General features: G+C 37.7%; 1 protein-coding gene across 50 annotated transcripts in view; it reads right to left on the minus strand.

The window, feature by feature from the left end:
* The window catches only part of ABI3BP (ABI family member 3 binding protein), a 241,123-nt gene that overhangs the window by 106,381 nt on the left and 120,273 nt on the right, over positions 1 to 14,469 (minus strand). For 43 of the 50 annotated variants that reach the window (XM_074362316.1, XM_074362227.1, XM_074362217.1 and 40 more), the window contains 8 exons: positions 13,694 to 13,765; positions 13,137 to 13,211; positions 5,090 to 5,155; positions 3,882 to 3,956; positions 3,261 to 3,335; positions 2,232 to 2,306; positions 1,257 to 1,328; positions 391 to 465 (listed from right to left, as the gene is read on the minus strand). In XM_074362316.1, the coding sequence (XP_074218417.1) occupies positions 391 to 465; positions 1,257 to 1,328; positions 2,232 to 2,306; positions 3,261 to 3,335; positions 3,882 to 3,956; positions 5,090 to 5,155; positions 13,137 to 13,211; positions 13,694 to 13,765 (585 nt within the window). The remainder of the gene's footprint in view (positions 1 to 390; positions 466 to 1,256; positions 1,329 to 2,231; positions 2,307 to 3,260; positions 3,336 to 3,881; positions 3,957 to 5,089; positions 5,156 to 13,136; positions 13,212 to 13,693; positions 13,766 to 14,469) is intronic. The other 7 variants (XM_074362325.1, XM_074362362.1, XM_074362360.1 and 4 more) reach the window with 4 other exon arrangements.

Below are 14,469 nucleotides of genomic sequence, written 5' to 3' on the forward strand. Positions count from 1 at the left end.
AAGGCAGAGTTCTTAGGGGATGGAAAGACTTCTCCACTTCTCAGCTAAAAGGCTACTGTTCAGTGTGATCTAAATTCCAGTCAGCTTTGGCACTGGAAACTATTTCGCAGTTCTAGACAAGGAAGTCCTCAATCATACACATCACTGTATCTCTGTGTTTTCTCTGTGATGGTCGTGAGCATAGTAATCCACCATGTAGCTCAGAGCAATGCTGTGATAATATCAGAGGGGCCGGTTATAATGAGATCATCTCATCACATTTTTGCTCTTTTCATGGAAAGATGTATCAAATATCAAAATGCAAAGCAGAAGTTCTTGCTCCAAAGAGTGGCATAAAATGATTTTTCAATCCTACTTTTGGAAGATCAAAATAAAACTCGGGGTAATTACCAGGTCTGGTGTGTTTCACTTCTGGACTGAGAGGAATTTTAGGTTTCAAAGAAATAAATTGTGTTTTACTGGGAGCTGGAAAAATAAAGAAACAAAATAATCAACAAATCAATATTGAGGCATTACAGTGTCTAAAACCATAAAAGGAAAACCTATACTTTAAGGAGAAATAAACCCATCACCTGGAATGATTTTAGAACTATTCCATTAAAATAAACTTTCACAAGCAGAATTTAATGAAAATACAGTACTAAATTTTCATCTGGTTTGAGAAAACATTTCAAGAGACATAGCATTGCTGCTAAATAGTCACAGTAAAAACACAAAGTAAGACAGTGATTTTAACCCATGGTTTAAAAAATAACAGAATCAGCGTCTTGATTTTGTACCTTACTTCACATTTCTCCACTGTATCTAAATCTTTAAAGCACCAGAAAATGTTTTAAAATTGGTATTTACTGATAGGTGTACCACTATGATCTGCAAGCATAAAGAAATTTTACTAATATCATACTAGAAAGCTTTTTTCCAGATCAAGTTGAATTTGAGGGCTTTACTCCAAAAAATAGAGAACTATGTATAAGACTCAACTTCAAAAACAATGACTGGGTAGAAGATGAGAAAGCACCAGAGGTTTAATAGCTTTCCAAGGTACAGGATGATGTCTAAGTGCTGAGTTCATATCCACTAACTGTCGGGCCAGCCATCCAAAACCATAGCAGCCATGCAGTTGATGTACTGAATGAGATATGTCGTATTGTAGAAAAGCTTCTATTAGAATAGTGACTGAGACATGACATAGAGGCGGGGATACTGGATTTTCCATGTGAAATGAAGTAACACATCTACTACGGATATATTGTTACCCAGTGTCGTCCGTGTAGGTTCAGGGCTTTTAGAAATTTTAGATGTAATTGTTCCAGGACTTGTGGTTCTTTCTGGTGATGGAAAGGAAAAAAAAAAAATATTGAGATATTCTAGAGACAATTAAAAAAAATCCTCCAAGGAGGAACTGAACGACCCTTTTAAAATCCTACCATATTTAGTCAGTGTTTAGGAAGTACACAGTGAGTAAAGGTTCTGGGAAGGACTTTTTAAATTCAGTCATAATAGTGTAGGGTATAAAAAAATGGAAATAAGCTATGGAATAAGCAGCACCCAGTTTATTGAGCATGATTCTGAGTTTATCATTACACAATGAAGAATATCACCTCTAAGGTGATAAACTACCTCTACCTCAAACTCTGGGCCATAACATACATTGTTCCCCTCCCCTTTCCCTCTGGCTAAACCCTGCACATATTTTAAGGCTATACATCCTCAACTCTTCCTTTCTTTTTCTGAGCTTCTGCAAAGTACCATAACGTCACAAGCAGAGTATATAATCTTACGTTACTCTCTGTTTATGATGTATTATCTTTGAAGGTTATGAGCAATGAGAAAGGCAGGGTCACGTCCTCTCCATCTCAGCCATCGCCCTAGTACAAAACCTGAAAACGTGTTCTGCACCAAAAACAAGAACTGGTAGCCTAATAAACCCTCAAATACAGATGCACACCAGGAAAATAAATTACACTCTATATTGCTGTAACAGGAGGGCTTGTTTCTAGGTTTATGCCAAAATTTACATGCAAGAACATCACTTAGATAATTTTCAATAAAATCTTTTTGAAAATGTTTGATTTTTATTATTGTGCATTAATTATTCATCTTCAGTTAATTTCAGATTTTATAAAGAACTTTTAATCTATAGAATCATAGCATTTCTTTTTATGATAAGGAGGTAGACAATATCTATTTGGAATTAAATGTCCTGAAAGGTTAAAGAGACAATTATTTACCAGGTTTAGTTCTTGGTGTTTTGGGCCGGGGGCGTCGTTTAGGAGTAGAAGGGACAGATGTAGTTTGCAGGGGAGCTGAAAGAAGATTTAGTAGAGCTTTGATAAATGATACTCCTCAGGAATCAATCAGACTGTAGCTATAAACTTGTAAATCTCTTGAGTACAAGAACTGCTTTTTAATTCTTTGTATCCCTAGAATGCCCCACACTGTGTTTTATACACAGTAGGTGCTCCATAAGTAAGTGTTGATTGGGCCAAAGGAATTCAATGTCTATGTGAAAATGGAAGGTACATTGTTCAGTTAAATGTCCCAGAAAGGGAGGAATTTAGGAATACAAGGTACAGTTAAGAACTCAAGAGATGGTTTAGCACACAGCGGGGGAGAAGCACAAGTACTTGGAATTTAGAGAATGGAAATTTTAGAACTTCTTTAATTCTGTAGGTCATTACTAACCTCACCAGGAGTTAATGAACTTCATGATTCCAATAATTTTGTCATAGAATACAGGTTGAGTTCCCCGCTTTCACTCATCTTTCTTCATCACGGCCAGGACTACAGAGCCTACTTGGTTCTCTTTATACTTAGACTACTTTGAGAAAAATACTCTGACCAAGTGGTATCTAAACGTTAACCGAAGAGAATATCTTTTAAAACAAGTATCATCTATAATTTCACTGCTATTTTTCTGGTTGGGAAAATTTGAAAGAAGGGTACAAAGGAAATAATTCTTCAAAATAATCTGTGCAAAGACTGAATCATTAGGTTGTTCATCTGAAATCAGTATTATGGATTCATTTTAGCTCAATTAAAAAAAATATATATGTAGGCACCAAGATTATGAAGATTCTTTGAGGATCATCACAAGGCTAAGTACAATTGATAACCCACTTCTTTAAAGAATTTCATGGTAGAGAATGAAGGGAAATATTTACTGCCGAAAATTTTCTGAAAAGGCCAACATGACTGATTCTTCTTATCACTTTATCTATTTTTTCAAAATACACAACTAAATAAATGTCATTAGTTACCAGGTGTTGTAGGTTGCATTTCAGGACTGGTAAAGATTTCCGGTTTTTGAGGAACAAACGGTGTTTCCCTTGGAGCTGAAAACACAAATCCCCCATCCCACCAAGTAATTCCAGTTAAAATGAGGCATTTTAAGAGGTTCAACATGCTTTTAGATGGTGTTACAAAGCACATGCTACCAGTGCATGACGGAGGATGAAAAATGCATGTGGTCTTGAAAGCTGGTGGATGAAATGATCATTTAAAGTGGGGGAAAGGTCAGAATGAAATTTTTCAGCAGCTGACTCCAGGCAGATTCAATGCGTGGGAGACAGGTGATGCAGGCCACAAACACATGAGATGGGATGAGATGGGTGATGAAGATGTCCATGCAGCTTTCAAAGCTTTTCATTCTTTTAAGGATGGAAAACATATCATCTATACAGTTCAAAAAAGGAAAGAGAGAGCCCAAAATGGAAACAAGATGCCTGCATTATAGGAAAAAAATTTGTATTATATTCAGAAATAGGAAAGAAATAAATGATTAGATGTGATGGAATGAAATGGTCACTTGGAAGAAAGGCATTCACATGAATTTTCTTTTGATGGAAAACAAAGTACAATTTTTCTGTTAAAAACATTACCCAGTGTTGCCCTTGGCTGTTCAAGAGTTCTAGAAGTTTTAGGTGGGACAGAATCCAGAAACAGATCGCTTGTTGCTGTTGGAATAAATGTCAACATTTATAAAAGCCGTAGAAGGCCCCAGGAATAAAATACAAATTCATGAGTAATAAATTATGCTTCAAATGGGGAAAAACATCAAGCATACTTGAGAGATTGCTGAATATTTTTAACCTAGTGATTCATTAGGAGTTGAAGATGAGCTCACTTTTAAAAACGTACATATTTTAAATGTTAGAAACCATGATAAAACCGTGTTTCATATAGTCAACTTGTTTTCAACTGGTTTTTCAGGTTCCTTCCCTCTGCTTCTTAACTACTGGTTGAACCCACTCTAAGCATTCTATTTCATTTTTTTCCTTATTTTCTGCTGCCGTTTAAAATTATTTACCTTTGTCAGGGCACGCATAGAGCTAAGGCCATGCAAAAAATACCAGACATATGTCTTTGTGTGGCAGAGACCAGTCTTATTTACTCTGAATCTCCTGCAGGAACTTGTTTAGTGAGCGCTTAACAAACGCTTGCTAAAAGGAGCTACTGGACTGCGTTAAAGTCACTGCAGATGGGGCAGTAAGTGAAGGCCAAAGATTAGACCCAGCTGGACCTCTGCAGATGAGTGAATGACATGTCCTGGAGCCGGATTTCTCACCTCGGCACTACTGCCCTTTAAGGGCTGGATAATTCTTTGTTGTGGGGGGCTGTCCTGTACATTGTAAGGGTTTAGCAGCATCCCTGGTGTCTAAATGTCAGTAACGCCTTCCCCATTTGTGACAATCCAAAATATGTCTAGCCATGGCCAGAAGTTTCGGGGGTAGAGGGGAAGAGAGCAGAAATACCCCCACTGGAGAACCACTGCTCTAGAGAAAACTCTTTAAGAATTTAAAATCTTTTAAGGATGATTCTGAACAACAGAGCAACAGGCCATGGTTTCACTGTGCCTCAGTGGTAACCTAATCTATCTGCATCTCCCACACGTGGTAGAATTTACTGATGGATGTGAAGAAATAATCACTCAATGGGAGAAGTGGGTAGAATTCATCTCCCTGACACAGACTGCCCCTTCCCTCCTCTAGGCTTGGAAGAGAACGCTTTTTCACTCTGCAGAGGGAACCAGGTGTGGTATTGTCAGAACACCTGGCATCCAAAAAATGAATTGAGAGGCTGGGTATACCTGTGTAGGGCTCTGATATTTCAGGCTCATCTGATGTTGTAGAGCTTGAGAAAACATCATAAGCTGCTTTTAAAAGAAAAGGTAAAACAAAAGAGAAGGTATTAATTTTTTATTAATTTTTAAAGATTTCATGACATGCTGGCTAAAGGAGCACAGTTTTATGTAGGTGTGAGTGGTTTTGGCTGGGAGCTACTGGTCTTGTCACTAATGTGTCAGCAATCACCAAGATTTGCATCTAGTCCTTCTTGTCCTGAACTAAAGGCCTTTAATGCAGTGAGCCCCGACACTGGCCTTTAGGTGATGTGAGCATAATGCTATACGTTTGCAATGAGGTAGTGCCAGCTCTAAATCAAGTGGCTTCAAAGAGTATAAACATAAACGACACAAGTGAACTTATTTACAAATCAGAAACAGACTCACAGACATGGAAAACAAACTTATGGTTACCAGGGGGAGAAGGTGGGGTGGAGGGATAAATTGAGAGTTTAGGATTTGCAGATACACACTATGTCTAAAAGATATAAACAACAAGGTCCTACTGTATAGCACAGGGGACTATATTCAGTATTTTGTAATAGCCTATAATAAAAAGAATATGAAAAGGAATATATATATATGTATAACTGAATCACTATGCTGTACACCAGAAATTAACACAACATTGCAAAACGACTATACTTCAGAAAAAAAAAAAAGTATAAACATACATGAAGTCAGATGGCAACTTAAGGAGAGGTTTCCAAAGAAGAAAAGAGCGGTCACACTGAGGTTATTTGCACAAAGCCTACAGCTCAGTCTTTCTACTTCGTAAAAGCTACCACCGTGATGTCTGGACAGCCCTTTACAGTTGGCACAGCACTTTCTCATATATTAGCTTATTTAAGTCTCTAAACATACCTGAAAAATAGATGAGGTAGACATTTGCCCCATGTTATAGCTAAGGGGGTAGTATCTCCATTTTCTAGACAATGAAATTGAGATTCACTGGGGCAAACATCTTCTATCACCAATGTTTACTTTAGTGGGTGAAATGCTTCAGCTATTCAACATTAAGTACTATTTCTAATCTTACGTTCACAGAACAGAAATGGTACCAAAATTTGCACCATCTAATGTGAGTACAATAGTTATTTCCAATTCAAAGGTTATAAATAGCAAATTTCTTTCAAAAAACAATAGTAACTTGTAATCATGATTACTAAACTTTACTTTTATATTTCACAGAAAACACAACAACGATATGAAATAAGTCACATTACCATTTGTTTATAACTTCCTAAAATTGCATTGCTAAATTCTGTTTCATTGGTTGTACATTTTATTTTCTCTCTTAAAAAATTGATTAAATGCAAAATTCACACTAAAAATACTTTGCTATTGCTCTGGAATCAATGCAGCATAGACAAAGCATGTCCAGTTATCAGGATTTTATCCGTTTATTTTATCCAAATTCCATGAATATTAATAGCTATGGGGAAGATTTCTTTTTAAAAGTACTTAGATGAAAGCCTGCATGAACTCACTAGGACATAAATTGTTCTGTCATGCTCTTTATGCAAAATTTACCCCAGGGCCTGGGTCATAGGGAGACTCCATGGAATTAATCTGTAAGATTCCCATTACAGTGAACAATGAGTTTGACTGTTGGGTAGTTTATGCTCTTAGTACAAATCAAGGAGAATAAATGAACAGGTCCTTTACTTATTTTATGACACACACATGCGCACAAATCTCTTCCTCTGCTACACAATTACCTGCCATATGCTTGTGTGGCCATACTCTGCATGGAAACAGACTCCTAAGCACATATGGAAGAAACAAGGAGAAAATACAAGAGGACCATCAAGAAGTAGCTGGATGAAAAGAGTATTCACAAACACCACACACAGAGTTTCCAGTGCCACTCACATAAGCAAATAACACTCTCTTCAATTCATGGAAACATAAAATATCTTTCTGGTTGGCCTTGAAGTCTGAAAATCCTGACTGCGAGAAAATACTCACAAAGAAAACCCAAAGGCTGAGACTATAAATCTCTAAGAGACCACAGGAAATCTGTAAACCATCTGCTATACTTGAGTTCTATTTTCCAGATCTCAAAGTATCAACGCCACCATTTATTCCAATTTTTCTTTTCCCTCTCTAGGGCTTAATCCAGTTGGGGGCCAGACTTGTGCTAATCAACACCTCAGGGGTGGACAATAAGGTCCAAATGTAGAGTTCAACCTCTTTTCGAGCCCACTGAGCAAACCTGGGGCCAGAACTTTCCAACGAGTAGACCACTCCTTGAGTAGACTGATCACTTCACCTTTCAAGTCTTTAAGTCATTTATAGAGCTTAAGTACACACAGGAAGAATTAAACACCAAAAATAATTAGCCATGAACTCCTAAAGGGAGCTTGCGAAGTGGGTTCTAATGAAAAGACTGAGGCTGACCATCCTTAGTTCTGTCAAGAGACATCTCTAAAGATAACTGTTTATTGCTCAAGGGGAAATAATTGTGCCAGAAGAACTGTCATCTTAATAAGTTACAGTAACACAAAATGATACGTTACGACACATTGAGAAGGAAAAAGCAGTTTGTCGGAACATGTTAGGGGAAGAACAGGCAGGAGAGTTTTCTAAAGATGAAAATAAACATGTTGGATTATCTTGGGTTATAAAAGAAACCATTTTCTTGATTTAATTTTGGCTTAAAATTCCTCCTGGTACTAAATGATGGTTTTTAAGGGAATGACCAAGTAAGTTAAAGAGGCTTAACACTGATAGCATTAGCCAGCCGGAAACACAACACTGATTTCCATCCTCCTCTTCCAATTATAAAAGGCTTTAGAAGTCATGCGTATGCCCCATCTATGGAGGGATGTATACACGACATGTGTGCTGCTTCTCCCACTTCTGATGCCCGCAGACAACACATCGAGTTGGTCGTGGTATCATTTTACTCCCTGAGCCAAGGCCTCAGAGTCCAGTTTACAGAATGATGCAGGCTTCCACTCTAACCAAATGGTGCAGCCGTGTGATACGATTCAGCATCTCTGCCGTGGGGTTAACAGGACATCATCAGGCCATTCTCACAGGTTGCAAGGCCTCTTCAAATCACACGGCACGTGTCCTTTCCATCCTTCCTAAACATTTTTACACAAGTGAAATGAAGACCCAAGAATCATTTGGTATGTTTTTGTATGTATGAGCTTAGAGTATTTTCTCCCTTGCTTCTTTTCTTTCTTTTTATCAATTAAAAAATTTATTGTTGTTATTGAGTGTCTGCGGCAATTTGGGAAGTTTGGGATAGACAGTGTAGCATAGTGGGAAGAGGGTGCATTCAGTGCAAGGGCCAACTGTATTAAAGAAATGTTAGTGGGGCTTCCTCAGTACTGTGAGTTAGGTTAAGTGACTTACACATTATTCCTAAGACATAACAATCCAATGAAAATTATTATATTATTTCCATTTTATAGATGGGGAAGCTGAAGCTCTCGGGGGTTAAATTACTTGTCTGCAGATGTATAAGTGGCAAATTGTTGAGCTATCGGTTTATTAACCCAGCTCTGTCTCACCCTATAGCTCACAGATCAGTGATCACATTCACAAGGAGAATGAACTCTGGGACAGGCCAGCCTTTCTCTCAGACCACTTGATGTCTCTTAAAAATCTAGAAGGGACCTGGTCCTAATAAGAACATGGAATTTATTCTGCTGTGAAGCTATTCTGCAAAAATTTCAAAGCAAGCTATATGACATTGTTTCACTTTTAACTTGGAGTGGTTTGTTGGAGAGAAGCATAGGAAAGAAATGAATGAGGATCTAGTTTTTGTTCCTCTACCTGCTCAGAGACCAGTCTCTCACATATCTCCTTACGATAAAAGAAAATGATAACTTGCTTTGCTTCCAGGGACTTCTGGAAGGTCAATCTGGTGGTATATATATAACCCTTTGAATCTCTTAATAGAACACTACTATGCAAATACAAAATTATATTATTCCAGTGGAGAAGTAATCCAACAAGTATGCACACATGCATGCACAATTTATCCAGGGGTGAAAGGTACTGAGAACTTTTCTAGAACTCACTCTATAGGAACAGAAATCATAGTCAAGTGGCTATCTTCCAATAGAACCCAAGACCAATTCTATTACATCACCAGAAAGATTAACTTTTCTGAATGATTGTTACAAGCACTTAAGTATTTCTAAAATGTGACCAACTCTCTTAATACAGAATTTATAAGTAAGTTTACATCCTGTCATATAGTTATAGAGCAGATTTTTATAATTTCCTTTCTGTACTTTAAGGAAAATTGGATGTGCCAGGGAAATCAAAATCAATCAATCCCACTTAAACATACTTTAGAGAAGGTTTAATATCAACTACAATTCCAAATAATGAGATCACAAAACGTAGCACTAATCAAAGACTAGGGCCAATAGGCCAAAAGTGGGGAAGAATACATCTGATGGCTACACCTCTCGGATTTCCTAGGCTATTCCAAATTCCCAATAACCTGTCCCACTCTTGCCATAAACTATTGAAGTGATTTCAACGTGCATGTTAGAATTTCCACATATCCTTTTAGATTTAAAAGTAATACAGAAATCTTTCTGAGAGTGTGCATTCTGATTATTTGATACAGAATATGAAGTAAATGTGGAAAACAAATCTAGTACATGCTGAAGCAAAATGAATTTTACAAAAGGTAATGATAAACCATTTAATGGCTGATAAAGAGAAAAGCAGCCCTTGGCATCGGGATGCTGGCCAGGCCACAGCTAGGCTGTTGTGTTCTCCTGCTGACATTGACAATTTAAAAGAATACCACCATCAGACAAGTTCAGTCGGTGACCAAGATGGACCAAGACAAAAACCAGACCATTCTGTAACTGTGTGGAACACAAATGCACAAACACAGAAACTACTGTCCCCGCATTCTGGTTCATGTCTTTATCAGTCACATCTTCAGTTTCACTCCTCTTTTCTTGCCTTTTAGTTAAGAATTATTAAGATATTCAATCAGGGATTACTCCCACTTTCTGACAGCAACCAATTCAGAGCAAAGCTTCACTTCCTTAAACCCTCCCCAAAATTACCTAGTACAAAACCAAATCCCATAATGTCTTTCCAACATCCTCTTACTAAGAAATCCACAGTTCCTCCTGGTCTGCATTCTCCATTGTCACAATAAGTAGATCAACCTAAGTTTGTTCAAATACAGGTGTGTTCCTGGTGGTCATTGGCTGAAAGGAATTGACATAGTAAATACAGATGCACTGTACCCCAACAGAGAAAACAAAATGTATTCATTTTGCTATAATAATGTCATTAATACCAGCTGAAATATATCATTTCTTCAAAAGATCTAACAACAAAAACCGGACCAATGACTTTCTGGACCGGTGTTCAGGTACTACCTCTACCTCTCTTGTCTTCATTCTCAAATAACTGCATTAGGAAGTCATGTGAGTAACTGGGAAATAATCATATAGGTTGAAACAAAATAGGAAATAGAAACTTAGTGCATGTGTAAAGTCACACAAAATCAATCAAGAAACAAGGCTGAAATGAATGAAAGGACTGTGTGAGTGTATCAACTCTTTAAATCACAAATAACACACCTGATAAATTTTACTTTGAAATTTAACCTGTTAGGAAGCTGCCATAGAACACTTAATACAAGAGTTAGACAGGAGTGTTGCAAGCATTAGCAGAAACAAGAGGTACTTAATTACCCACTTTGAGAAACCAGGCCCTCTCTTCTATAACTGACCACACTGGATGATTTTTACCCACACCATGGAAAATGTTACAGACTACAGTGACAAGGAGGTGCTCCCCAAGCTTTAATATTCACACAAACCACCTAGAGAGCTTGTTAAAAAGCAGATCCTGATTCAACAGATGTGAAGTAGAGCCCAAGATTCTGCCTTTCCAACAAGCTCCCCGGCGACGCCAATGCTGCTTGGCCAAAATCATACCAAGTGGCACAGATATAAAAACTAAAGGCTGCTGTAAGGACAGGCTAGGACGCTCCTGTGGCTAATGCTCATGTCCGCAATCACACCTACTGAACTGTTACAGCCCGTGCCAAGCTCCTGCACGTCACCTAGAGGGTGACAGCTGGCAGTCGACAGGTTTCGGAAGTTGTCTGGCAGCCTAAGGTGGCCCTGGCAGGAGAGAGGCAGCTGAATAATGAAACTGCTTCCCGCTGCATTGGCCACTATTCATACTCCATCACGGCGACACCAGAATATTCCTCTTCTGTCATTAAAGGCCAAAGGAACCTTCCTTTTACTGGGATTTCCAATCTCATCTAACTCTGTCTCTCTGTAACTCTACAACCCCCAACACAGTCTCCCTATGCCCCACTGTTTGCTTGCATTCAGGCTTTATATATCATTCGTGTCCCAGGCATTACAACTTCATGAATGGTTTCCTTGAGATTTTGGCCAGTTTGCTCTTAAATAATCACAGACACCAAAAATCTAGAGGCTGCTTAATGAAACCCAGGAAGATTCTATGTTCCCTGCGTTTGTAACACTAAAGCTAAGAGATAAAAGGGACCCAAGAGTTCATCTAGTCCAGTGGGCCCAAAAGTCTTTGGTTCGGGAGACGTAATACTCACAAAGGACGTGAGAGTCAGGCCAGGCCTGGCACAAGGCAGCAGCTCAGCCATCACGCACGCCCACACCAGCCACTGCTCCACGGTCAGTGCCGCTGCGCCCCTGGGATGTTCAACAGAACTAGAGGCTCAGGCTAAAACTCTACCCAGAAACTGGGTTTCAGATTCAGGTGACCCGGACTGCTGAAGGTGTTTTTGCACCCACATTAAGTAACTGCACTAGAGTTTCAGGGTCTGTGACAAGGGGAACCAGGGCTTAGAATTTGAGGCTTCTCTGGATTGGCTGACAACCATCACCAACTTTCAAGTGTTTTCCCATTTCAGAAAACTAGGGGAGACTGTAACAGACATGCTGACTTCATTTGATACCATCCTTGTATTTTTTGCTAAGATCAAACCTTACACTTCCTAGAGAAATGACAATTTGACGAAGATCTATGCATCTGTAGCTCATTTTCATCCTTCCTCAAACCAATCCTCTGCTGGTCTCCTTGCTGGAGAATACCACAGAGTGTTGGTGTATTTAACATCATGACATCAACTTCTAATTATATTATATACTAATTATCTGTACTTAAAAAAAATCACGACTAGAAGGCTCATTAAAGTAAAATACGAATAAGTAAAACAAAAATCATGGAAATAATCGCACAAAGTGGTTTGCAAGGTTTTCTTATGTTGAATATTTTCTTTAGTTGACTGCTAGACATCAAAGAAAAGATGTAAAGGAGAAAACTCTTTGAGAAAAATCTGTTTTTTAAAAAGAGAAGCTATTTCTCTCAATCTGCTTTAGTGCTGGAACACAAGAAGTCTCAGGAGAAAAAAGCCAAGTGCTACAGTTTACAAAAGAGCAAACTTAGATCCAGGAAAGTAGAGAAAAATAAAAAATATATGGTTGGTAGTAAAACCAGAACTGGAACCAAGGTTTAGTACTTGTGCCAAGAGCTGTGGTCTTTCCTCTGTATCACAATATGCTTACAGATTTTAGGACTTAGCAATAATATCTTACACATAGTAAATTCTCAAATGTTGACTGAATATTTTACTGATACAGAAGCAAATATCTACCTGCAAGGGAAATATTAAATTCATACTGTTAAATCAGATCATGATGGTGCTTATTTTTGTTACTGCTCTCATGACACCAAAGAGATCTCTAGAAATTCAGTGAGCCAATTTGCAGTTCCTCTCCTTGCCAGACTTCTAATTATATATCCAGACATGAAAACACAGATCTTTAAAACGAATGCAAAATCATTTTGCTTTTGTATTGGAAAAAAAATGAAATTCATCTAAGTATCAAGAATGACAGCTTTACCATTTACTACAAAGTATATGGATAATCACCAAAAAAACCTATAAAAACAAAAACAAGAGAAGTTATCCAACACTGTGCTCCAATCTATTTTTTTAAAAAAAGAATGCAATTACCAGTTTGAGGCGGTAGGATTTTGGAATCTTCAGATGTTTTACTTGTAGGCACAATCCACGGTTTTTCACTTGAAGCTACAGCAAAAAGAAACGGAATTCACTGGTGAAATTTTTTTTTTTTTTTTTTTTTTTTTTTTGAGAAGAGAAAGAGACAGGAATAGGTTGCTGGTGTGGTTAAGTGGCCACCAGTAGCCTGAAAGGAAAAGCACACACTGATCCAATTAAAAATCATTGTACATCAGGAAGAAATCAATATGCTCCCAGAGCATTTGAGTAGTGACTAGAGAGAGACCAAAATTTGGTGTCATACTCTCAATCTTTTTGAGGATAGAAAACTATTATGGAAATAGCAGATTGATGATTGTTACTGAATTTGTAGAAAAGCCAATAGGTTTTTGTTTGTTTGTTTTTTTAATCAAATCAACCACTTGTCTGGCTGAGTTAACTGAATTCATCAGCTCACTGAGGTGTGCGGAGGTAGAATCCAGTAATCATGTCCTACAGAATGAAGCAATCACCACCCACTTCTAATACCAGACTTAAGGTGCTGTTATTACCCAAGGTTCCCCCAGGTTTCTCAAAAGGGAAAGGTGTTTTTGCCTGAGGAAATTCTGGAAGCCTTTTTGGAGCTGCAATGAAACACATAAGAAATGTTACGACTTGAAGAGCAAGTAAGAGAAAAGCTTTCTAAAATCTCAAGCTTGCAAAAACCGAAGACAAACATGAAAATGCAAGCTACTCAGGTAAGGTAAGGGACTGTTAGTATCCACCTCTTACTCCTGCGTTTCAATGATGGATAATATGAGAAAGCTTCTTTTTACATTTTTAATAATCAAGCCACAAAATTTGAGGAGTTTGGGCTCTTCTTTTTACCCTTATTAAACTAGTATCCCAATTTCTTTAGCTATGTGTATGTATACTCTCAGATATGTTTCATTTAAACCACATAAATCTGAACCAGAAAATGTCCCTCTAAGAGCCTTAAAAAATCGAATTTCAGTAACTACATGGCTTTATATTTAAGCTCCCCCAAGAACTTTTTTGCTATTGCACTCAAATTCCAAAAATTCTAAGAAGCAGTCTGCAGAAATATCATAAACGTATCTTCTTTTTCAAGAGAAACAGTGGAGTAAAAAGATACTTAGGAAAAAATACAGAAAATAATTTATTCAGTGACACAATGATTTTTGAATGAAGAGAATCAAATATAATATCAAAATATGACCACCACAAAGGAAAATCACCAAAGGATTTGTCATAGAGAAGGACTCTTTAGGATCCTAGATTATAAAATAAAGATTTTATAACATTTAAGGGCTTGGTGTTGGGGAGT

This window comes from Camelus bactrianus, chromosome 1 (genome assembly GCF_048773025.1).
Source record: "Camelus bactrianus isolate YW-2024 breed Bactrian camel chromosome 1, ASM4877302v1, whole genome shotgun sequence".
Classification (NCBI taxonomy): domain Eukaryota; kingdom Metazoa; phylum Chordata; class Mammalia; order Artiodactyla; family Camelidae; genus Camelus; species Camelus bactrianus.